This window comes from Myotis myotis, unplaced genomic scaffold (genome assembly GCF_014108235.1).
Source record: "Myotis myotis isolate mMyoMyo1 unplaced genomic scaffold, mMyoMyo1.p scaffold_m19_p_3, whole genome shotgun sequence".
In the NCBI taxonomy this organism is placed as follows: domain Eukaryota; kingdom Metazoa; phylum Chordata; class Mammalia; order Chiroptera; family Vespertilionidae; genus Myotis; species Myotis myotis.
The window spans coordinates 172,988,446-173,013,466 of record NW_023416335.1 but is presented as its reverse complement, the minus strand read 5'-3'; the positions used below and the strand labels follow the sequence as shown (position 1 = coordinate 173,013,466).

The window sequence follows — 25,021 nt, the reverse complement described above, 5'->3', positions numbered from 1 at the left end:
TGTGACAGGAAGAGAGCGTCAACTATAATTGATCTTTCATTAATATTTTGATTCTGCTTTACTTGACAGCCATAAAAAAACAGTAGGAAAATAGGGTACAGATAACACTGCTTATACAAGCTAATACAATAAGCTAAGCTGTGTTTTTCAAATTACAGGTAATGACCCATTAGTGGATTTTGAAATCAGTTTTGTGGGTCAAGACCTGCATCATAAAAAAGTAATAAGAACAAAAAAGACACCATGGAAATAAAAAGAAAATATAAGGTAAGTATTATTCCATAATCTTTTTTATGTTGTATGTTGTGATGTAAAATTTACAACTTAGTACAGGTGGTGGATAAAAATGTTCAGAAAACCTGAGTTAAAGGGTCACACTTAGAGAATCGTCATCGATGTATCATTGCCAAACTGAAATGGAGTTCCATAGTAGAGGCCCCTGGGGTCAGCCCTGGGTACGGGGTTATTTTAGCATCTTCTCTATGTCCCTGATAATGAAAAGTAGAACACACTTAAGTTGCTCATGATGTGCAAAAGGAACGTGGCAAAGTCCCAGAACCTTCAAACAGGAACTGAAGATTCACGTTGCTCTTGTGCACTGATAAACAGATCCGAAAGCAGTCATTTATTCAAATGCTGACTACATATTAGAAAGAATACAAAAGCCATACTTGTTTGACAATCTGAAAATTGGCAAGGTTTCATAAGATTTGCACTGGGCCAAGCCAAACTTGTAAGTATTTCAAAAGTGATATCTAATTTATTTTATGCACTAATGAAAAAACGATAAAGAAATGTATATGGATTTTTACATTAAAAATTTTTTTTTCAGAACATGTATTTGGAATCATACCAATTATATCCTGATCTCAATATTATGTATTATATACAGGTAGAGCTCTGGGAATTTAGAATATTAACAAGTATATTAATTTCAGAAGAGTGAAAATAATGTGCCCTATATATCACTGAAAGGAAGTCGTCTTCATGGAATTCAGTTTCTTATTACTTCTATCTACTATAGAATGCGATAGTAGATCTGAATAATTTACACAGATGAGATCATGATTAATCTTGTTATTGCTCCCATGAAGGCCTTTTCAAAGACAAGAAATTTTCTTTGGTTGAACAAATGCAGGTCCTAACATAACTCAGTGTATGTTTCTTCACTCGAGATTTTGATGTAAAAGTTTTAGCAAAGAAATTATCATGATAACTCATTGGAGACTTTCCACTCAATGTCAAAATTTACCTCAATTTCTTGGAGGAAAAAAACCTTTCATCTGCGAGGGCATTCTAACAATAATGTAATGATTTCTCTGTGATTCAGTACAATAGAATAAATACCTTGTGTACTTCCAACTTACCTTGCTACGTGGTTAATGACAGGAGCAAAGTTGGTTGGCCCATACAGCTGCACAGATTTCAGACTCCTATAATAAGCCTCCATGACGCCCTCAATGCCATCACAATAGGGGTTTTGAGGGTTCCCATTCTGTAGAACGTCACAGTAAAAAAAACAGTAAAAAATTAAGGGTCAATAAAGGTCAATTGAAAAAAGAGAATAGTACGCACTGATACCCATAAAGAATTTTTGGAAGAATATTAATTTATATATTTATAATTGCAAAAATTAAGTGGTCAATAATAGAGTACAATGCATTTTTTAGATTGTGATATGATAACATAATGTGCACAATAGTTAAAAGTAGATACATTTAACACGTTAAGCGCCCAGCCTGTTTTGTCTTCTGGACGGAAAGTAGAGTGTCAGTCACCGGTGACTGATAGGGCGCTTAACGTGTTAAAAGCAATGGCAGGAGAAGATTTTAAGTAATCTTGAGAAGCTGAGTATCACATTCTATAATTAACAGTCTTAATTTTACACAGGCCTGTGTACATGTGGAGATGAATATGTAAAAATCCTGGAAAAAAAGTAAACAAAATATTAGATAGTTAACTCTGAGTGGTTATATAATTGGGGGCTTTTATTTCACCCTTTAAACAAATCTATATTTTCAAGTTTCATGCAGTTATGTATTAAAATCAGAAAAAAATGCTATCTATGCAGTTTTCCCTTATAGAAAGAAAAGTGTAAATCATCTGCTACATGCACACCTTCAGGCCATACTTGACAACTCCAACTGGAGAAGGGGTCAGAGGGAATGTAATTTGGTGTCAGAAATATCAAAACAAGGTAAAAGAAAAAGAATCCAAGAAATATATCCATGCTGTTCAAGGGAGATGGAGCTGCCACTAAGGAGTGATTCTGAAAGACAGCACCCAGAAGGGCAACTTTAAACCTGGAGACCTGGTCTAGCCTTTCAAACCTTGGATGCTCTGTGATCAGTAGGTTTAATTCTCCTCATCCAGATTCCACAGATAACACACATAAGGCAGTGCATTCGTTACCTATTTCTATGCAGCAAATTATCCCAAAAGCTAGTGGCTCAAAACAATAAGCATTCATTATCGCACACACTTTTGGGGTGGCAGGAATCCAGGTAGCACCTTGGCCAGGAGGTTCTCACTAAAAATCTCTCATGAGTTTGCAGTCAAGATGCAGACCTGGGCATCTGAAAGGTTGACCAGAGATGGAGGATGTGCTTCTGAGAAGGCTCACGTCCACAGCTGCTGGCAGGAGTCCAACAAGAGCCCTCCAGAGGGCTACTTGAGAGTTCTCACAACATGGCAGCTAAAGTCCCCAGAATGAACAATCCAAGAGAAGGAGCAAGGAGGTAGTCCCAATGCCTTTATAAGCTAGTCTCATACATCGCACACTATTCCTTCTACTTTAATTTGTCTGCTAGAAATGAAACACTAAGTATAGTTCATGCTCAAAGGAAGGGGAATCAGGCTCCACCTTTGGAAGGGGGGAAGAGATATAAATAAAAGTTGTAAAACACTAAACAGTAACAATGTTTAAACAGCAATAATTTTAGCATGTCTGTGTTTGAACAACCACAAGGAACTGCTAATGTGTAACTAAAATTTGTTGACTTCTGTATACTGAGCTTTATATGAAAATGTTTACATACATTATGTAGTTTTTATAACCACCCTAAGAAAGTAGATAAACGAGTGTCATTTTTGTCTGCTTTACAAATAGACTGAGACACCGAGAACTTAAATACTGTACCCAAAAGCCACACAACACAAATGAAATAGCCAATATTTGAACCCATGCAGTCTAACCCCAGAGTCCAGTCTCTTCACCACACTATGCCATCACGTTATGAAACCCTGAGCATATGGAAAGCCTGGGGATCTTAGGAAACTAAGCCAGATTATTATCAACCACTTCAATGTTGCCATTTTGTGAGATAAGAATGTATACACGTTTTCCTTTTATTTTTGTTTGTTTTTTCTTCAAACTTTTTATTAACTAAACCTCATGTAAATTTTAAAAGCATAGAACTCATAAAGACCTCTTTATATTATAAAATTGGTTACAGCAGTTGATTAAATTAAAATATAAAAGTTCAATATTTAGCACAAAGCAGTTAAGGGTGGTTTTGATGTTAATCTGAGCTGACCTATTTAACCTTCATTCAGATAAAATTTTACAGTGTTCTTTTCCCTTGATAAAGTATGAAGCAATTAAAATTAAAGCTCATTATTCATTTTGGGCATTAAAATGTATAATATATCTCTCTTGAAGAATAATTCTGAGGTTTACAAACGAGGATAATTCTGAGCTTTTTGTCTTTTTAACATTTGAGTGAGAGTTTATATTTCTATAAAACTATATATTTCCTCTATTTCTCTGGAATTGAAATTACAAGGTCACCATTTTTCTCACCATTTAATTTTCTTAGTGGAAAGATTTTCTTCTTAATGACAACATTGTAATGAGTTATAAAATGATTTTTAAGTCTTTTTAAAAACTCATTTCTTAAAATAATTATGTTGGAAATTAGTTTTTGCTTGTTAAAACAAATTAAAATAAGCTTGTATCAGGATCTGGCACACAAAAATACAGGACATTTTAAAAAATAAGAGGATTCATTTTCATCTTACATTAATGAAGATGGCAAAGGATGCTCTATTTTATATTCCCTTTTCAGAGTGCCAACCAATATCTAGGAACTATGCTAAAATTGCCAAGGCATTTTTGCTGATTTTACAGCAGTTTAGGAAAAAAATTATGGATCACAAGTAAATGAAGTTACATATTCAATATCTTCCACAAAATCGTCATCTTCACAGCAAGAACTGACATATTTAGCAATATCATCATCACTAATAAAAGCAGACTTAGACTGGACACTGCAGGAGGAGCGCGATGGCGCTCCAGGCACCTTTGGCGAAAGACAGGAGGAGCATGACCGCGCTCCCCGGCCCTCAAGGGGTTAACAACTTTTCCATTTATAAAATAATGAATGTCCATTGGTGGAACACATAGAAATATACAGAACAGAATTCAAAATGAGCAATAATCCTACTGTGCAGACTTCAGTGGGGAGGGGTGTCGAGCCCTCACCCGCTTTCCCTCCATTTGGCTCCCTAAGGGATTGTAATTGGGGAGTTAGATTCAGTTCTGGGCAAGAAGCCTATGGTCCATTGTTACCTACGGCCTATAATATTCTCCAGCAGGGCCAGCACACTGACCAAATGCTCTCAGGAGCCCGGGCTTTATTCTTTGAAATGTTACCTGTGGCTGCCCAGAGACTGCTGACTGCGGGGAAAAGCTGAGAGAATTCGCCCTTTTATTCAATAAACATCTGTGGAGCTGCTATTTAATGCAAACAGTGGTAAAGACGCTTGGCTGTTAAATTGTTATGTCTAGTTTAAAGAAAAGGCACACACATAGATATTAAATTGCACAGATACCTATAAATGCCCAAATAAGTGAAAAGCATTCAAGTTCTTTTAGATAGTTAGTAGGAGAAAGTGCTCAGACAGGTGTAGCATTTCTCTGTTGATCGATGCAGAAGGATCCTTCTTGTAAGGATCACTGGCCACAGGGCTATGAGAAATACGTCCTCTGAAGCCCCACGCTATTGTATGTTCAGTTACAACTCCAGAAGGAGTCACAGAGAATCATGAAGAGATGGGAGCAATGACTCATCATTTTCACGACCCAGAGAGCTTCACGGGTGATGCTAGGACTTCTTTCCTTTCTTTTCCCACCCCCTTTTCTTATGCGACTACATCCATTCTTACACATATTTCACATGGGAAGCCTGGGTTTACCTGAGATCTTTTTGATTCAGCAAAGCTCAATTTCAGCTTTTGAGACAACCCCAAGCTCACCAAGCAGGGAGTATTTAATTTTTTAAAAGGCCTCCCTTGCCACTTGAAAGATTACATGAACTTGGTGTGGATAAAAAGATTAACGGTTGTGACTACACATCACAATTCTTACCAGGGAAACCTGAGAGTTTATGAACATGAAGTGCCATACTGACATGGGACTGAAGTTTTTGTACTTGATATTTTGGGCACTTATAGAATATATATTGCGGTTATTTATGATGAGCTTAATTCAGAATATTTTCCTACAAATCAAGACAAATGCTCCCTCATTAAAGACTTATTTAACCTTCGTCTGGCTTTTCTAAGTAAACAAAAGTGCTTTGAAAAAAATTAAAGTGATACAACAATTAAGTAATATTAAAACTGAAGTATTATCATCAGCAGCAGCATCTCATTGTTTTCATAGTCATTTGGGAGGTTATTTTTTATAAAGTTAAAGGGGTATGACTCTATCCTATAAGTATTTGAATTGAATTGAAAGAACAGTTCAAGGTGCAAATAAGAAAAAAAACCCTTCCTTAGCAGTAGTTATTGGCATATTTTTGGATACAAAGAATAAATGTAGAGATAAAAAAAAAAGAAGAAGAAGAAGAGGAGGGGATTAGAGAGAGAGAGAAAGGAAGAAAATCATACACAAGGGTGAGAGGACATTCATGGAAGGAAAAGTAATAAAGCTCATTTAGTTTAACGTAATTATTTCTTCTCTTAGGCTTAAAATAGCTCGTGACCTTTTTCCTGAGGCATTTAAGACTTAGGATCACATGAGTGATTTTCATGGTCTTATAAGATTCTGGGAAATGTTAATTCTCCAGAAACAAAATCCCAACAGATACTCATTTTTATATGACATTGGGAGTGTGGCGTGTGGCCTATTTCATGGGAGAAAGAATTAAACCCTATAGCAACCTTTTTTTCTGAAATTGTGTGGGGGATAGAATAGGAAAGCAAGAACAAATACAGCAGTAATAATATTAAAATACTGTTCTTAAAACAGTATTTTATGTTACAATAATGGTGTTAATAAAACACATTTCTGAGCAGTAGTAATACAGGTATTTTATAAAATGTGGCTTAATAGTGGTTAAGAGAATGGATTCTAAAATAGGATGATCTGGGTTCAAGTCCTGTCTGTTAAAACCCTAGTTAATCCTCTGGGCCTCTGAGCCGAGTGATATAACTTTTGGATGCAGTCTTCGTATCATATTCAACGTGAATGGCACTTGCTACAGTGGAATAATGTGAGAGGTATGATATCTCTACCACACAGAAGTTTTATGAAGATTGAATAAGAAAACAAGTATAGCCGAACTGGTTTGGCTCAGTGGATAGAGCGTCGGCCTGTGGACTCAAGGGTCCCAGGTTTGATTCCGGTCAAGGGCATGTGCCTTGGTTGTGGGCACATCCCCAGTGGGGGGTGTGCAGGAGGCAGCTGATCGATCTCTCTCATCGATGTTTCTAACTCTCTGTCCCTCTCTCTTCCTCTCTGTAAAAAATCAATAAAATATATTTAAAAAAAAAACAAAACAAAAAGAAAACAAGTATAAAGGACTTAGATTGATACTCAGTAATTACTTAGTAAAGATAGCATATGTGTTAATGTTTGTCTACTTTGCTTATAGAACTTAAGAAATTCCTATAAGGAGCATGCATTGCTTTTGTAATAAGAATAAAAACAACAAAGACCTACAAAAATACGAGTGACTGGAGAGATTACCTACCTGTTATAACATGTAGTGAAGGCTAGGGAGGTACCTCTATTAGGAAAAATCTAAATTTTTTCCAAAATAATAGCTCACCATCATATATTGATTTCCCCATTATTTATCAGAAAGTGCATGTAAGAGTAAGGCTGGCTGGGCCTATCAGCATTATCTATGTGGAGTCTATTTTGAAGGTAAACTGTAACACATTGCTTACCTGCAGTCACACAAATGAAAATAGATCTATGTAAATTAAACATTAACTAGAGAAATGTTTTTATTCCACTCATATCTACTCCAGTATAATTAAATCTTAATTAATTATAGCCATAAGTGCTGCTTCATATTTGGAAAAAATTAATTCCAGCCATGACTAGTTCTTTAAATTTGAAATGCCATTTTAAAAGAAGCTATTTAGAAGATTTATAAATCAGATGCATTTTAGGTAGATTAAGTACAGTCACACATTCTTTGATCTGCCTTCCGCTGAGGGATAAAAGTTAATTCTCCTACCTTGAAACTGGGCTGGCCTTATTGACTTGTTTGAGCAAAAAAATGTGGCTCAAGGAGCTTTCCAGGACTTCTATCCTGTGGTATAAAGAGTCCTGTAGTCTCTGCCCCCGCCTTCTAGAATATTCACTCTGGGGAAACCGGCTGTCATGTAAGAAATCCGACTACCAGGAGACCACCATACCGAGGATCCCATGATGACCACGTGGAGAGGTTGTATGCAGAAAGAGGGGAAGATGTCCAAGCCACCCAGCTATCTCAGCCATCCCAGCTCAGTCATCAGACACGAGCAAAGAAGCCATCTTAGGGAGCATGCTAGCCCCGGGAGACAGGACATGAAGAACAGAGGAATCCAACTGTCAGCCAGAATCAAGAATATGGTTCCGTCTGAACAATTCCAGCCGTCTTTAGCCAATCAAGCCATCCTGGGGGAGACCCCAAACGTTACAAGTCATGAACAAAACAGAATGGTGTTGGTTTACACCTAAAACGTCTCGGGGGGGGGGGGGTTGTTATGCAGCGATAGAAAACCATAAGAGACCCCCTATTTATAAACCAGATGCACTTAGGTAGAGATTTATTGCTAATCTATTTAACTGTCTTTGTTTCCATTAATACCACATCCCTAAGTCAGTCACTGAGCAAATTAAGCAGAGTCTACTGTCACAAAAGCCTGCTACATGACTGACTAAAGAAGAAACAGTGAACCGATATTTAAAAATTCAACATGTTATTTATTTATTTTTTTTCAAAATATCCAATCCTTGTGACATATCCTTACCAAAGCAAACTCATGAGATATTCTTCCATCTGGAGGCAGTTTTGCACCAAAACCTAGAGCTGGGAACATTTTATCACTGTCATAATCTTGAACGATTTCTCCCACTGCTTTCAGCGCCATCCCATAGGCATTCAGTTGGTAAGGATTCATGTAGTGGAGAGAAGTGGGCTGGGCAGGGTTGCCTGATGACAAAAAAAAATATTTCAAACATGAGTGATCAGGCTAAAGAGACAATATTTTGGACAATATTATTCTTGATATCTATTTCAGAATAAAATATTTAAAAATTGTGTTTTTTCTGCCTATACCCATGGTATGTCAAATATAGTTGTTGTTTTTTTGGTGGTGGTGGGGGGGGGAGAATGGATACTAAAACAGATATATTTATTAAATTCAATCACATATGTAGACAATTTACCAAAGTTATGCCAAAGTATATGCAGATATTTTTTAGAAATTATTCTTCACTATCAATATCAAAGGCTATTATTAAAATTCAGTTCCAGAGTAGTATAAAAGTACTTTTGTTAATTTTATTTTATCATAATATTTAGTTTTTTAAGAAAAATATGTGCCTTTAGCTTGAATTCTTATGCCTATAATTAGAAGACTCAACTGAATTAATGAGCTTGAATAATTATGAGGTTTTTCCCAAAGTTGTATCACAAAAATAAACTGAATATTTCAGAAGTATTCCAATTTATCATTTTAAAAAAAGGAGAGCATAGTGGTTTTTAAATTCAAGCTAATTTCAATATCTATATCTGAAAAATGATTGAGAGTTTCTAACTAGACAAAGTAGGAGGCAGAAGGCCCAGGGTTGAGTATTGCCATTTGCAGGACAATATTTTTAAAATGCTTGTGATAAATTGCCAGGGTCCAACCCCAGCAGGTCCAGGGGTCCCCAAAGGTGTGGACAGAGTCGGCGAAGAAGGAATGGCGCGGAGACAGCGTTCAGTTGATCAGCAGCCTAGCCAGGATCTCTAGCCAGGATCTCCAGCCAAGTTCTGGTCTGGATCTCCAGCGAAGTTCTGGCTAGGATCTCCAGCCAGGTTCTGTGTCCATGTTCTCTTGCTAGGTTCTCCAGGATCTCCAGCCAAGTTCTGGTCTGGATCTCCAGAGAGGTTCTGCTTCAGATCTCCAGCCAGGTTCTGTGTCCATGTTCTCTTGCTAGGTTCTCCAGCCAGGTTCAGTCCAGGTTCTCCAGCCAGGTTCAGTCACCAGGTTCTAGTCAGGTTCTCTTGCCCATTTCTGTAGTCAGGTTCAGTCCAGGATCTTTTGCCATGTTCTCTCCAGCGAAGTTCTTCTGTCTCTAGTTCTGTGTAGGTTCTGTCTTCTAAGTTCTGTGTTCTAAGTTCTGTATTCTAAGTTCTGTCTCTCTTGGTTCCGTATTCTAAGTTCTGTGTTCTAAGTTCTGTGTTCTAAGTTCTGTATTCTAAGTTCTGTCTCTCTTGGTTCCGTATTCTAAGTTCTGTGTTCTAAGTTCTGTGTTCTAAGTTCTGTGTCCTAAGTTCTGTATTCTAAGTTCTGACTCTTGCTGTCTTATTACATCTGTATTTATACCAGTTGATTCAATCCTATCAATCTCTATTACAAAGGTTAGGGCGTTTCTTATCTCCATTCCAGGGAGTAAAGATTATGTAGCTTAAGCATGATTGTTCGTAGTTAAAGTGATTAATTACCCACCTGGCACTAGTTAAGAGGTTTTATTCCCTCCCTAACTTCAGGGGAAAATCCCTACCTGGGAAAACAACCTTTCTCAGAGAGGAGACCTTGGTTAAAACATATAGTGCCAAGAAGGTGAGCAAACATATTAAGAACAGTATGCTATATATGCCAGGTCCCTTGAAACAGCAAGCATGGACCGGCTCCCGGCAATAAATCCTACCACAGTGTTTACTGGGAGGACAAGATGAGATTGTGTGTGGAAGTGATTAAAAACAATAAAGCAGCCTGGAAATGTAAGGTTTAAATGCTTCTGTTATTAATGTTGGGTCATCCACAATATCCTGAATTTTCAATATCTTATACTATGTGGGATGCTGCCTGTGAAGAGATGAATGTGAGAGAAAGTAATATATGTGCTGCCACTTAAACACATTGAGATTCACACTGAATTGCCCTAATTACCAGCACCAGGAAGCCCGAAAGTCCATTAAGTTTCCTAAGTGAAAATGGAAAAGTTAAATGGAACTCTTAATAACACATAAAACTCACTTCTACTTTAAGACATTGCCTGAGGAAGGAAAGCCTCGAGGCATAGTTCTTCTCTGCTAAGGAAAAATAATAATAATAATAAGCACCTGAGATCCAGAGAGACACAAAATCAAGGAGAGATCTTCCCTTGGTTTATAATTCATATAATTATATCAAGGGAATTTCTGGTCTAAAAATAATTCACTGTGTAAATGCGTTTCTATTTCCAAAGGGTTACAAGCATTCAAGGGCTAGTTCCACATGACATAATGTCTAAAAAAAGTGTCTCCTGACCAAGATGGCCTTAATATTCTCCTCAGTTTGACTAAACTTTAGACAGGTTTCCCCTGACTATAGGCCCGAGCTCCCTTTACTCAGAGCACTTACTTTAGATAACTTGCAATTGTAAAACTCCACCTTCTGAGGCCTAAATCTCCTACAACCCAGGAATATCTTTCTCAAGGACCTGGGAGCCAGCCCTTTAAAATGTCATCATGAGAAAGAAAGAAATATCACATGATCTCACTCATTTGTGGAATATAATGAACAACATAAACTGATGAACAAAAACAGATCCAGAGACATAGAAGCATCGAACAGACCATCAAACCTCAGAGGGAAGGCAGTGGTGGTGGTGGGGGGAGGGGAGGGCGGTAAGAGATCAACCAAAGGACTTGTATGCATGCATATGAGCATAACCAATGGACACAGGCAGTAAGGGGGTGAGGGCAAATGCTGGGGGGGCGGGGGGGTGGAAGCAGCCAGGGAGAGGTCAATAGGGAGAAAAGGAGACATAGTTAATACTTTAAACAATAAAGAATTTAAATTTGAAAAAAGAAAAGAAAGATACCATCCCTGTCACCTATAGTCTCTGTGGGACAGTAGGAGCCTAACTTTAAGAAATATTAATCAGCAAATAGAGATGACAAAATCACACAAACCACCTCCTCTATAATGTCCCCCAGTACTTGCCTACTAGTTCACCACAGCACTTAAATTCCCTCCCTTCTTTTGTTTTGGAGGAGGTAAGTCAGTATCTTTCTTCTACTGTAATAGCTTTGATCCCTATTGTAATAGTTCTGAATAGAGTCTTCCTAGCCTGTTTAATTTGTCTGATACAATCCTTCTTTGACAAATTTCTTCTAAAGTAGGAATTTTGCCACTTAGTCAAAAGCCCACTGGAGCCACAGATAAGCAATACCATTCCTTGACTAAGTGGTTATTTAGCCACATTCTCAAGTATAAGAGTTGTTACCCAGTCGTTGCAATATGGCAACTAATTCAATTTCACTTAGAAAACCACAACCTAAAATAAAAATACCACTAATATACCCAGCTCGTCTAAACAACTTAGCCTCATGCACAACTGGGCTTGCTCCTACCCATTCAAAGATGTTGCTTAACTCTTTCCAGCAACTTCATCCAGACCAGTCTTTTCACTGGACCGCTAAAGGTATCTTCCTTCCAATCATGACCTCTCAAGTTACCACCCTGTCCTGAAATTTGCTTTCTTCTCCTCCAGCTTATGTCTTCCTTGTTTCTACCGGCACTTACTGGCCTCTCTTACTCTTATGGCTCTTGTGTTCTGCACCACAAAATACAGCAATTTGCCAAACTGAGTGTCAATTCCTGAATCCGAGGCCATGTTTATACCACCTCTGTATCTGCAACAATGTCTATGAAGAATGAATTAATAGTAGGTTGATAATATTGGAGCCCAATTAATAATAATAGTAATTATAATAGCATGGACTCTAACATGTATTGAACTCCTTACTTCATATCTCACTAATTCCTTTTCAATGATGCATGGGTATTTTTATTATACCTATGTTTTAGATTACATAATTTTCAGATTAAATAACTTGCCCTAAATTACAAAACAATACTTGGTAAAACTAGAATATGAATCTAGGCAATCGAGTTTCATAGTTCTTACCCTTAGCTGTAACTCTTACTTAGGGCTCTTGTAATATTTTAAACCCTGAATATTATCAAATTGACATCTAATTTTGCTTTAGAGATACACCATGCTTTTGTAAAATATAATCCTACTTGGATATGATTATTTTTTAAAAAGCTCTTTAAAAAAGCTTTGTCGAGATATAATTCATATAACTTATAATTCACCCTTTTAAACTATACAATTCAATAATTTTAAGTATATTCACTACAATCAATTTTAGAACATTTTCATCACCTCAGGATTTGTTTCTTGAGCCTACGCAGCCCAGAAGACTTAACTTCTTCTTAGGCTCACTTCTTCTACCTCTGTGACTTTCTAAATAAATTTTCGCTTATATTTAAAAAATAAAAAAGAAGAAGTTCTGTAGCTATTCACTATCATTTCCTTGTCAGTCCATCCATCTCAGCCCTAAACAATAACTAATCTACTTTCTGTCTCTATTAATTTGGGAATTCTGTACATTTCATATAAGTTGAGTTACATATGATATGGTCTTTTGTGACTAGCTTCTGTCAGTCCATAGTCATTTCAAGGTTCATCTATGTTGTAGCATGTTTCACTTCATATTTCATTCCTGTTATTGCTGAATAGTATTCATATCCACATACCACATCTTTCTACCAATTTGTGAGCTTGTGGACTTTTGGGTTGTTTTCACATTTTGGCTATGTTGCTAAAAATATTCATGTACAAGATTTTGTATGGAGGCATGGTTTCATCTCTCTTGTGTTTATATCCAGGAGTGAAATCGCTGGGTCACATGGTAACTATAATAACTTGAGAAACTGTGAAAGTATTTCCCAAAGTGGCTGCACCATTTTACAGTATCACCCGCAGAGTATAAGGATTCCAATTTCTCTTCATGCTCACTAATACTTGATAACTGATTTGTAGATTATGGCTAACTGAGAATTGTGAATCTTTTTTTCCCCCTCAAGTCTGCTTTCAATTGGGTCAGTTTCCCATTTCCCCAAATTTTGATAGAGATTAAATTGAATCTGGAGATCAAGTTGGGAAATATTACCATCTTAACAGTATCGACTTTTCCAATCAATAAATGGCGTTTTTTACACTTATTTAGACCTTTAATCTTTCAACAATTTTTTTCTGAATAGTTTTTAGAAGATAAGTTTTATACTCACTTTGTTAAATTTACTCCTAAGTATTGGATTCCTTTTGATACTATTGTAAACATAATTGTTGTCATAATTTCATTTTCTGATTGTTCATTGGAAATGTGTAGGAAAAAATTATTTTATATATTGATATTTTATCCTTCAATCTTACTGAATTCATTTATAGTTTCTAATAGATTTTTAAGAGGTTAATTATGATTTTCTATATACAAGATTATGTCATCTGCAAATAAAAATAGTTTAACTTCTTTATTTCTAATCTGGATATATTTTATATCCTTTTCTTGCCTAGTTGCTCTGGATACAACTTCCAGTACAATGTTGAATAGAAGTGGTAATAGTAGACATTCTGTCCTCTTCCCTATCTTACAGGGAAAGCATCCAGCTTTTCACTATTAAGTATAATATTAGCTATGATCTGTTCATTTAGTCCCTTCTTTATTAAGGCAACTTCTATTCCTAGTTTGTTAAGTGTTTTTATCATGAAAGTATGTTGGACTTTGTCAAATGCTTTTTCTGTATCAATTGAGATGACTGTGTGGTTTTTAAATAATTTTCTACTTACCTTATTTGATTTTTTAATATTAAGACAATGTAGTACATTCCTGTGAAAAATCTTAGTTGGTCAGAGTATATAATTCTCTCTATGTATTGCTGAATTCAATTTGCTAACATTTTATTGAGAATTTTTATATCCATTTTCCATAAAATATATTGATCTTTAGTTTTTCTTTTCTTGCGATATCTTTGTCTGGTTTGGGTATCAAGCTAATACTGACCACATAGAATGAGTTGGGAAGTGTTCCCTCCTCTTCTATTTTTTGGAAGAATGTATGAAGAATTTTTATTAATTCTCCTTTAAGTATTTGGTAGGATTCACCAGTGAAGCTATCTGGACCTAGGTCCAGATAAACTTTGCGGGTAGTGTTAACATTTTATTACAAAATTCAATTTTTTATTAAAGGTCTGTTCAGATTATCTACTTTTTAAGACAGTTTCAAAAGTTTGTGTCTTTCTATTGAATAGATCCTTGCTCTTCTTGCTAATGTTCATCAGTGAATAAAAGCTAGTATTTTAAACCAGTGGGGCTTTAGGTTTTACTTCTATGTTCCACATTTTACTGAATAAAACACATGAATAAAAATCATTAACTTGAAGTCATAATGCTGGAGAATAAATTTAATATGTAGTCTAAGGTTCCTGAATTATAGTTTGGTTTCCTAGTTTCTATTTCTAACTCAAGAATTAATAAGCCAAGATGTATTTATTACTAAAAAGATATTCTGGATCATTTTCCCCCATTGTATAAGAGGACAATTGAAATAAGTGATTTCCAAGGTGCTTTCTTACCTAAAAATTCTATTATTTTGTGATATGTGAGTCACTGTGAAAGAAATGTGAGGTAAAGGAAATATAAAGTGAGGACCATAATAAGCACAATAAATAATTTGGAAAAAAAACCTAGATAAATATAAACTGATGACAACTTCTGGTAAAAGTTAAATAATGAGATTCATGTTCTAATGATACATAATTGATATCAGATAACTGTCCTATTTGAAATAAAGTTACCTCAAAATAAAATTGAAAGTCCACTACTTTTCTTTTTAAAAATATTTGATATGCAAATTATAAATATCTGCACATGGACTATTAGATGACACCTCTTCTGGATTAAATATAAATGTGTAAACATGAATAATTCTTAAATATTCAAGTAAAAATAAAGCATGTCACCTAAGGTACAAGTACTTGAATTACATTCATATAAATTAATACTCATAGAAATACTATAAAAATGAGGACTATAATTAAACAAATTTCAGGATTATAATTATGTATGGAGAAGGGGGGGGATAGAAGAAATGGAGTGGGGTACATAATGGGCTTAACTAAATCTGGAATTATCTTTTTAAAAATATGCAAAACAAAAATGAGCATATTTTGATATTTAATAAATTTGAATGGGACTATTACATACTTTTGTTATATTTCTTGTAGCCCTCTCTATACCTGAACTAATTCATAATGTTAAAAAGAAAAAAGAAAATTTATCTGAATATCTGAATTTTATATGAAACACTTCAGAATAATGAAAATATAGAAATAAAATATCAAAACATCATGAAAATAAATATTTATATTTCACTTAGTTGCTGATCATTTTTATTAGGGGTTAGTCATAACACTCACCATTTGATGCTGTAAAATCAATAGCCACCGTGAAATTGATTTGCGTTCTAGAATATAAGTAAATAAAAATCGTTAATAATGAAATAATTTCACAAAAAGTTTGATTTCCATTTGTGTTACCATATTACTTAACATAACTGATTTTCTTAAATATTACTGGCAACTATGTTACAGTACATACACACTGGATAGTATCAGATAGGCAGTTTTCAATGGTAAGAACTTGGCAAAATACCTTTACAATTATACACCTGTAAAATAAAACATAAGGTGTCCACAATAAAAATGAAGAAGTCAAATTGCAAATAATTATTTGCCAGTCTCCAATGTCCACATTCATTTTTAATTTGCTTTCAAAATTATTCTATAATCCATGTTAAGTTATTATGCCCTTAAAAGTGTGACATGGCTAAAATAATCTCTAGGACTCTAGTAATATCATTTCTTGAACTCATTCTTTCCAAAATTAAAAAAAAAAAATCACATGATTTTCTCCTGCTCTCCTAAAAAAATGAAGTATTTCAGACACAGATCCATCTCTCAGTGATTACTGACTTCTGGGGTGTGTGTGTGTGTGTGTGTGTGTGTGTGTGTAGATATAAATGTTTATTTGGATGAAACTGGTTGTGTATACTTTCAGCAATTGATAATTAACCCAAAATGATTTTTGGGGGATTATATTGTTCCTTTTTTTTCTGATAGAAAGATATACCTCTGAGTCTTTCTATAAGTAATGTAGCCTCTTTTTCACCAAGTAAGGCATAAAAACACAAATATGTGACAATGATATGATTACTGGTATAACCTGCATCACAATTAATTTAAAAAATAATTTTAATTGAAAAAGCAAATCATTTGAAAACATGACTACTTAGACTATTTTTAGTAACAAATTACTTTGATACTGCACAATTGATTCACCACTTCAGGTCTGAAAGTGTTGTTTAAATGGTGGTAGTGTTGCTGGTGGCGATGATGACGTTAGGTATTTCAGCATAGGATCCCTTTTAGTTCTCTTAGCACTAACTATAGTAACATTTCCTTCTGTCTTTAAAAATTAAGCCTGAAGAGCCCTAAATACTATTCAGGTATTGAAACAAAATCATTATTTCCTAAGGAATGTATCTTCTATGCTTTACATTTAATAAAAAAAAAAAAAACTAATAAAGATTCTCTTTATAGCTACATGGTAATTTCTTTTTAGATTAGAAATTAGGTTTATAGGCTAAGAATATAGGTTAATTTGGAACATACACTAACTAGTATGAACCAAAATGAGTTTTAAAATTTTTAGAAAAAGAATACAGGGACATACTTGGGATACATTTTGAGATAATAAATCTTTTTAAGGAACTTGAAAGAACTGTCACCATCGGTGAATTACCTTGTCATTCTGCTGAAAGGGATTGAACTGACTGTACTACAGGGAGTATGGTGTATTAGAAAGGGTACAGCTTTTGAGTCTGAAAAAACTGGGTTTGAATTCCAACAATCTAGTTACTGACATTAGTCAAGTTTTAAAATTCTCAGAGGGAAGGTGCCTGGCACAATAACACTCTCTCTTTTTTTTTTTCTCTCTCTCTCTCTCTCTCTCTCTCTCTCTCTCTCTCTCTCTCTCTCTCTCTCTCTCTCTCCCCCCACCCCTCACCCGAGGATATTTTTTCCATTGTTTGCATTTTAAAGAGAGAGGAAGGGAGGGAAAAGGAGGGGGAGAGGGAGGGAGAGACAGAAAGAGAAGCATCAATGTGAGAGAGACACATTGATTGGTTGCCACCTGCAGGGGCCCAGATGGGGGCCGGACGACCTGCAACCTAGATAAGTGCCTTGGACTGGAATCCAAGGCACGATTTTTTGGTGTGTGGGCCGATACTCTAACCACTTTGCTATAAGGGCCAGGGCTCAATTCTCTTTTATAACAGTGTTTGCACAATGCTTTCCACATATTGGAATGCCCACCTGGTGGTTGATTGATTTCAAGATTTGATTGGTTCTTTGCCTCATTCTGCATGTCAGAAAGAATCTTACTGTTTTACTGTTTTGAATCAGCAGGATGCAAATCAGAAGAAAAATATGATAGCTCAATTCACAAAGTGCTTTATGGTTGTGACAGTCCCTTAGCCTGTTATTACACCATTTGGATTTTTCATTTAAAAAACTATAATTCAACAATTATTTATTGAGCATTTTCTGATGGTCAAGCCCCGTGTTTAAGTGATAAAGAGAAAGCAGTAGCAAACCAAACACTATCCTTGAAAACTCATAGAGTTTACAATTCCAGCTTCTTACTAACAAAAAATGAAAAAAACAGCACAGGAGTTTATAACAATTCATAGTTAATAACATAACCTAAATCTCAACTGTGCATTTAAAATTCCCATGATTTCTAAGAATTTGACATTAATAGTATAATGTATACTTACTATATACCAAGTGTATTTTGAAAAAAAATAATAAAAGCTTTTTTTAAGTTGCTAGCAAAACCATAACTTTAGACTATAAGGCAGATTTCTTCAAGACTCTGATAAATTATTTGTGTCATAAAATAAGCCAGACAAAACATCTTCATTATTAATCTTGTTACCCTTTTTCATTCTTCAATATTTCTTAAAGACTAATGTTAGAGAAAAAAATCAATCATGTGTCAAAATAAGAAATCTGAATTTACAGGCGATGATTGAATATTCATATTCAGAATATTCATAAAACTATCACATATAAGTCTCAAAATATTCTGTTCAGGAAGTGTCACTTTAGCTGTCATTTTGTTTTACTATAGTCTACATTTATGTTACATTATATTCTAGAGTATAAAAGGAGGCATGCCTGCCAAATTTCATGAGTTAGTAGTAACATCTTATGAGACTTCCCAATTCATACATCCTACTACTGCTAAAATATATACTTGGAAAAAGTCCTTATTTAACTCTGCCACCTTTCCAAAAGCTGTGAATGACAGACAAATCAGATGTCAAGATGGGAAATGCAACTAGCAAAGCAAAGATCCATAGAAAACAAGTACAGGTGTGCATATTGAAGAAAACTGCACATATGTATGCATGCCCACCCACATGCACACACAGAATAATACCATCTAAAATAACTTTCCTACAACTGTCTTTATACATTAATTCTTGAGAACTAACAACCGTGCTGGGGGTGTACAGAAGGATTGCATTACTTTCTTCCCAATTTCAAGTTCTGTTTAGTTGCACAAACTTAACATTATTAACATGAAAGATAAACTTTCCACCTTCCTCCTTTAAATGAATCTTGACAAGTGCAGATTCAGATCCACAAGCTGTTGGATTCTAGAACCCAAAAGTGCAGATGAGATGTCTTCCCACTCTTAATATCCCTCTCATTATTGCCATGCTGGTACCAAGACTTTGCTTCTGCCTTGATTTACTGGCTATGCAATCAGGTTTCTACTTCAGTTCTAGAACCTGCCCTACACCTGTTCACTTGCCTCTGACATTATCAACAGCCTAATCCTGCATAACCGCAGCTCACTGTGGGCTAAAACTTGAATCCTTTTCTGTCTTACCTTTTGCCTCTTTTGTAAAAGTAGTTCAACTACCTAATTGGCAACACAAACAGCAGCAAGATTCTAAGTTTCGCTGCATCTTCACAATCCCTGCTTCCCATGCCCATAAACTTTAGAGGATTCATTACCCTTGACAACTGATATCTGCTAGAATGAGGGCAGGCTTTGAGATGCAAATTCAAATATAAATACTTTCACCTACTTGCAATGTGATCTTGGGAAAGCTATTCAATCTCTTTGCACTTCATTTGTAATAAATTAAGAATAATGAAACCCCCCTTGGATTATTTATCATAAATACTCAAAGTAAAGTGGGAAGAGAGGGAACATACCTCAATGTAATAAAGGCCATATATGACAAACCCACAGCCAGCATCATACTCAATGGGCAAAAACTAGAAGCATTTTCCTAAGATCAAGAACAAGACAGGGATGTCTGCTAGTACCACTCTTATTCAACATAATACTGGAAGTCCTACCCACAGCAATCAGACAGGAAGAAAAAATAAAAGGCATCCAAATTGAAGAGAAAGAAGTAAAACTGTCATTATTTGTAGATGACATGATACTGTATATAGAGAACCCTAAAGATTTCACCAAGGAACTACTAGAACTGATAAATGAATTTAGTCAAATACCAGGATACAAAATACCCAGAAATCAGTTGCACGTCTATACACAAACAATGAACTATCAGAAAGGTGAACTAAGAAAACAATTCATTCACAATTGCATAAAAATACCTTGTAATAAATTTAACCAAGATGTAAAAGTTCTGTACTTGGAAAATTATAAGACACTTAGGAAAGGAATTGAATAAGATACAAATAAGTGAAAGCATATACCATGTTCATGGATAGGAAGAATTAACGTCATTAAAATGTCCATACTACCCAAAGCAATCTATAGATTCAATGCAATTCCTATCAAGAAACCAATGGCTTAGTCCACAGAACAATAACAGGTGTCACAAAAATTTATATGGAACCAAAAAAAGACCCTAAATAGCCAAAGAAATCTTGAAAAATAATAACAAAGTTGGAGGAATTATACTACTTGATATCAAGTTATACTTCAAAACCACTGTACTCAAAACAGCCTGGTACTGGCATAAAAATAGACATATAGATCAATGGAACAGAACAGAGAGCCCAGAAATAAAACTACACCTTTGTGGTCAATTAATATTTAACAAAGAAGACAATAACATAAAATGCAATAAAGATAGTCTGTTCAATAAATGGTGTTAGGACAGATACACGTAAAAAAATGAAACTAGACCACCTTCTTACACTGCACACAAGAATAAATTCAAAATGGATTAAAGACTTAAATGTTAGACTCAAAACCATAAAAATCTTAGAAGAAAACACAGGCAGTAAAATCTTGGACATTTCTCATAGCCATATTTTTTTCTGATAAATCTCCTCAGGCAAGGGAAACAGAAGAAAAAAAATAAACAAATGGGAATACATCAAACTAAAAAGTTTGTGCACAGCAAAGGAAACCACAATCAAAATGAAAAGACAATCCACTGAATGGGAGAATATATTAATCAATACATCTGATAAAGGGTTAATATTTAAAATTTTATAAAGAACTTTTAAAACACAACACCAAACACACACACACACACACACACACACACACACTCTTACACAAACAATCCAATTACTAAATGGGCAAAGCACTTGAATAGACACTTCTCCAAAGAGGACATACAAATGGCCAATAGATATGAAAAGTTGCTCAAAGTCACTTAGTCATCAGGGGGATGCTAATTAAAACCACAATGAGATGTCACTTCACACCTGTCCGAATAGGTATCATCAACAAGTCAACAAACAAGTGTTGGTGAGGATGTGGAGAAAAGGGAACCCTCATGCTTGTTGGTGGGGATGCAGATTGGTGCAGCCACTGTGGAAAACAGCATAGCGGTTCCCCCCAAAATAAAAAATGTAACTGCCTTATGATAACTCAGCAATCCCACTTCTGAGAATATATCTGAAGAAACCTGAAACACGATAACTCAAAAGAATATATGCACCGCTATGTTCACTGCAGCATTATTTATGATAGCCAAGATTTGGGAGCAACCCAAGTGCCCATCAGTAGATGAGTGGGTAAAACAAGCATGGTCATTTACACAATGGAAAGCTGCTTGGCCACGGAGGGGAAGAAAATCCTGCCTTTTGCAGAGATGTGGATAGGCCTAGAGAGTATTGTGCTGGGGGGAGTGGGCCAGTGAGAGAGGGATAGGAGCCATGTGATTTTGCTTATATGTGGAGTTTAATGAACAGAATAAACTATCAAATAGAAACAGACTCACAGCTGTCAAAGGGGAAGAGGAGAGGCTGGGTGAAAAGGGTAAAGGGATTCAACAAAAAGGAAAAAAAAGCACTACAAAACCTCATAGACTGGCAATAGTATGGTCATTACCAGAGGGAAAGGGGGTCATGGGGTGGAAGGAGAGGGTAAATGGGGGATAAATGGTGATGGAAAGAGATATGGCTTGGGGTCATGAACACACACTACAAAATACAGATGATGTATTATAGAATTGTGTGCCTTAAACCTATATGATTTTATTAACCAATGTAACCTCAATAAATTTAATTAAAAATAAAATAAAATAAATTTTAAAGCCCAGATTTCCTCAGAATCCCCTAAATCTCATGACATGCAGCTATGGGGCTGGACAACAACACGATGGGCAACCACTTGGCTGGACACTATCGAGACAGGCAGCTACTATTGCCAGAGGCAGCCTCCCAGCCAGGCATTATCGTGAGAGGAAGACGCTATTAAGATGAAGACACTACCATGAGAGGCTGTCACTGTCAGGCAGCTACAGGCCGGGCACTATTGTAAGAGGCAACTACCCAGCCAGGAACTATCAGGAGAGGCAGCTACAGGGACCAGACTATGTTAGAACAGGCATCTACATGGACCTTCCCATGACATGTAATAATAATAAGGGGGAAATAAAATATGGTCTTGATTGGAGAAAAACAAATTTAAAAAAAACCCTTCCTTGGATTGTTTTGAGGACAAGAAAAGCATCTGTCCTTTAGCCGACACTCAGTAAGTAGTTGTTATGATTATTATCACATTATTGATGCTAGTTTTGCAGGACTTGACTTTTGCGTACTTCTTTGAAAACTGGAGGATTCCATGCTTATTACATTTCTGGACCTGCCAGAGAGCTGCAGGTTATTCCTCAGCGCCTGACCCTCCCATGCCAGATTTCCTTTCCTCTCACCAGCCCCTAAGTCCCTAACATGCCCACCTCAAAATGAACCATGAGTGATCTAACCTTTAGAACTTATTTGGGTCCTTCCTCAAACAAAACCCCTCTGCATTAAGTAATCATAAGCTTTGAGCCCTGCCTTATTTTCCTTTCTATTGCTCCAAGCTTTCTGGATTTCTGAGGGATCAGTGAAATCTCAAAAAGAAGAATAAAACTGGAGACAAGTGATGTGATTCTTCAACTATTTATGCTAATAATCTTGGTCTTTACTAAATCTAATTTTCACAAATTAACAAACCTTTGTGCTTTCTCTAGACTGAAGACTGATTTCAGTTTTGTTTTTTGTTTTTAACACAATAAGAATGTTCCAAAGTACAACTTCTCAAGGTCTTACAGTTCAAGAACTCATCAAGGAAGGTATGCACGATGTCCAACTTTTTTTTCAAATCACTAGTTTAGAGATTATCTCATGAGTGGCATAATCAAAATATCAACCCCAAACAAAAAATATAAGGACTACCCAGCCAAATCCCTTTTTCACTAAGGTAGGTACTGAGGAGGCACTAATGCCTAGTAGAAAGACTATGAACTTCTGAATCACAGAGGAGTCTGAAACCCAGAATCACAACTAGTCCCCTTGTTGTGAATCCTTTGCAAAATTGCCAAGTGTCTGAGCCCCAATAATCTCATGATAAATAGGTAATATCTACTCTGAAGAAGTCCTCTAATTATCTATCTATACATATATATAAAAGCCTAAGCAACCAAATGACCAAACGACCGGTTGCTATGCCACGCGCTGACCACCAGGAAGCAGATGCTCAATGCAGGAACTGCCCCCTGGTGGTCAGTGTGCTCCCACAGCCAACCTCCTGCGATGGGCCAACCTCCCATGTTCCCACCCCCTGGCCACGATCTGGACTGGGCGAGATGGCCCCAATTGGCCCTGATTGCCAGCCAGGCCAAGAAACCCCGCCCATGCATGAATTCATGCACCTGGCCCCTAGTTAGAAATAAAACCCAAAATACCTGCACATAACAAATATTCTACAGGCTGTAGGAAAGCTACCTTCAGCAATCCACGCCATTCTCTCCTGGTTCATATTAATTCTTTCCTCCAGGGTCAGAGGAGTCAGTTCTTTCTTTACATTAACGTGTGTGTGTGTGTGTGTGTGTGTGTGTGTGTGATTAATTCTTCCCATTGTGTTTGTGAGAAACAAAGGTGGCTCCATCTTGAAACTAATACAACATTTTGACTCCTGAATGAACCCTGAGCCTTGACTGTGGGATGGGTTGTGGAATGTACATGAGAGCTCTGGGCTAATAACAAATTGCCATTAGTTCTGCCTTGTTGGGTTCGAGCCCCTCTGCCAGGGACTGGCCCTTCATGGATGCCAGGTATTAGAGAGATATGGGTAGTTGTAGGCTTATAGGAGAGTCTTTATTGCAGACCAAGTATTCATTGCCAACAAGGAGCTATCAGACAGAACAGTTCTTCAAAGTAGCCTTACAGAGCAGTAGCTGTGCAAAGCAGCCTCAGCAAACATAGGGGCCATTGTACACATAAAAGCAGAGTGTTGGCCTGCGGACCAAAGGGTCCCGGGTTCAATTCTGGTCAGGGACACATGACTGGGTTGCAGGCTCCGTCCAATGTGCAGGAGGCAGCCAGTCAATGGTTCCCTCTCATAACTGATGTTTCTATCTCCCTCTTCCTCTACCTTCCTCTCTGAAATCAATAAAAATACATTTTTTTTTTTAAAAAAAAAAAAAGCAGCCTCGCCTTGGCTGGTCAGTAACACATCTTTTTTAAACATTATATTTTATTGATTTTTTACAGAGAGAAAGGAGGAGGGATAGAGAGCTAGAAACATCAATGAGAGAGAAACATCGATCAGCTGCCTCCTGCACACCCGCCACTGGGGATATGCCCACAACCGAGGTACATGCCCTTGACCGGAATCGAACCTGGGACCCTTCAGTTCGCAGGCTGGCACTCTATCCACCGAGCCAAACCAGTCAGGGCAGTAACACATTTTTATAGCAACTTAGACTAAAGAGGCTTTTTTGCCAAATAGTGACATCAATACTTGGGTTACAGAAATACAGGCCTGCACATTGCATACAGTACAATAGTGGTGTCCTTGCTTTTGTAATTGCGTATGGTAACTTGGCCTTGAACATCCAGTGTACTCTGATCAGGGCTCCCACATGCCTCCAGAGCAATACGCCCTCAATGCTATCCATGACTTAACAGGCCCTGGGTCCTGAGCCTCCCAGCACCTGGTTCCTTTGCTCACCCAAGCAGTCCTTTCCCAGCATGGAGGCTTGCTGCTTAGGAGACATAAGCACACAGTCTGGGGGGTGGAAGGCACTAAGATACTCATGTCAAGGAGCACCCAAGAAGCACCTCCTATGTAGGGACCCTTAATGAACTCTTGATATAGAGATGGAACTGTCATCCTCTTTCTCTGGTTTTGGCCCCAGGA

General features: G+C 36.5%; 1 protein-coding gene across 15 annotated transcripts in view; it reads right to left on the bottom strand.

The window, feature by feature from the left end:
- CPNE8 (copine 8) overlaps nucleotides 1-25,021 on the bottom strand; it is a 197,581-nt gene that overhangs the window by 32,188 nt on the left and 140,372 nt on the right. For all 15 annotated transcript variants that reach the window (XR_004966369.1, XM_036301658.1, XM_036301655.1 and 12 more), the window contains 3 exons: nucleotides 15,742-15,788; nucleotides 8,251-8,432; nucleotides 1,368-1,495 (listed from right to left, as the gene is read on the bottom strand). Coding sequence is in view for 14 of the 15 variants with exons in the window: in XM_036301658.1 (XP_036157551.1) it covers nucleotides 1,368-1,495; nucleotides 8,251-8,432; nucleotides 15,742-15,788 (357 nt within the window). In the remaining variant the exon portion in view is untranslated. The remainder of the gene's footprint in view (nucleotides 1-1,367; nucleotides 1,496-8,250; nucleotides 8,433-15,741; nucleotides 15,789-25,021) is intronic.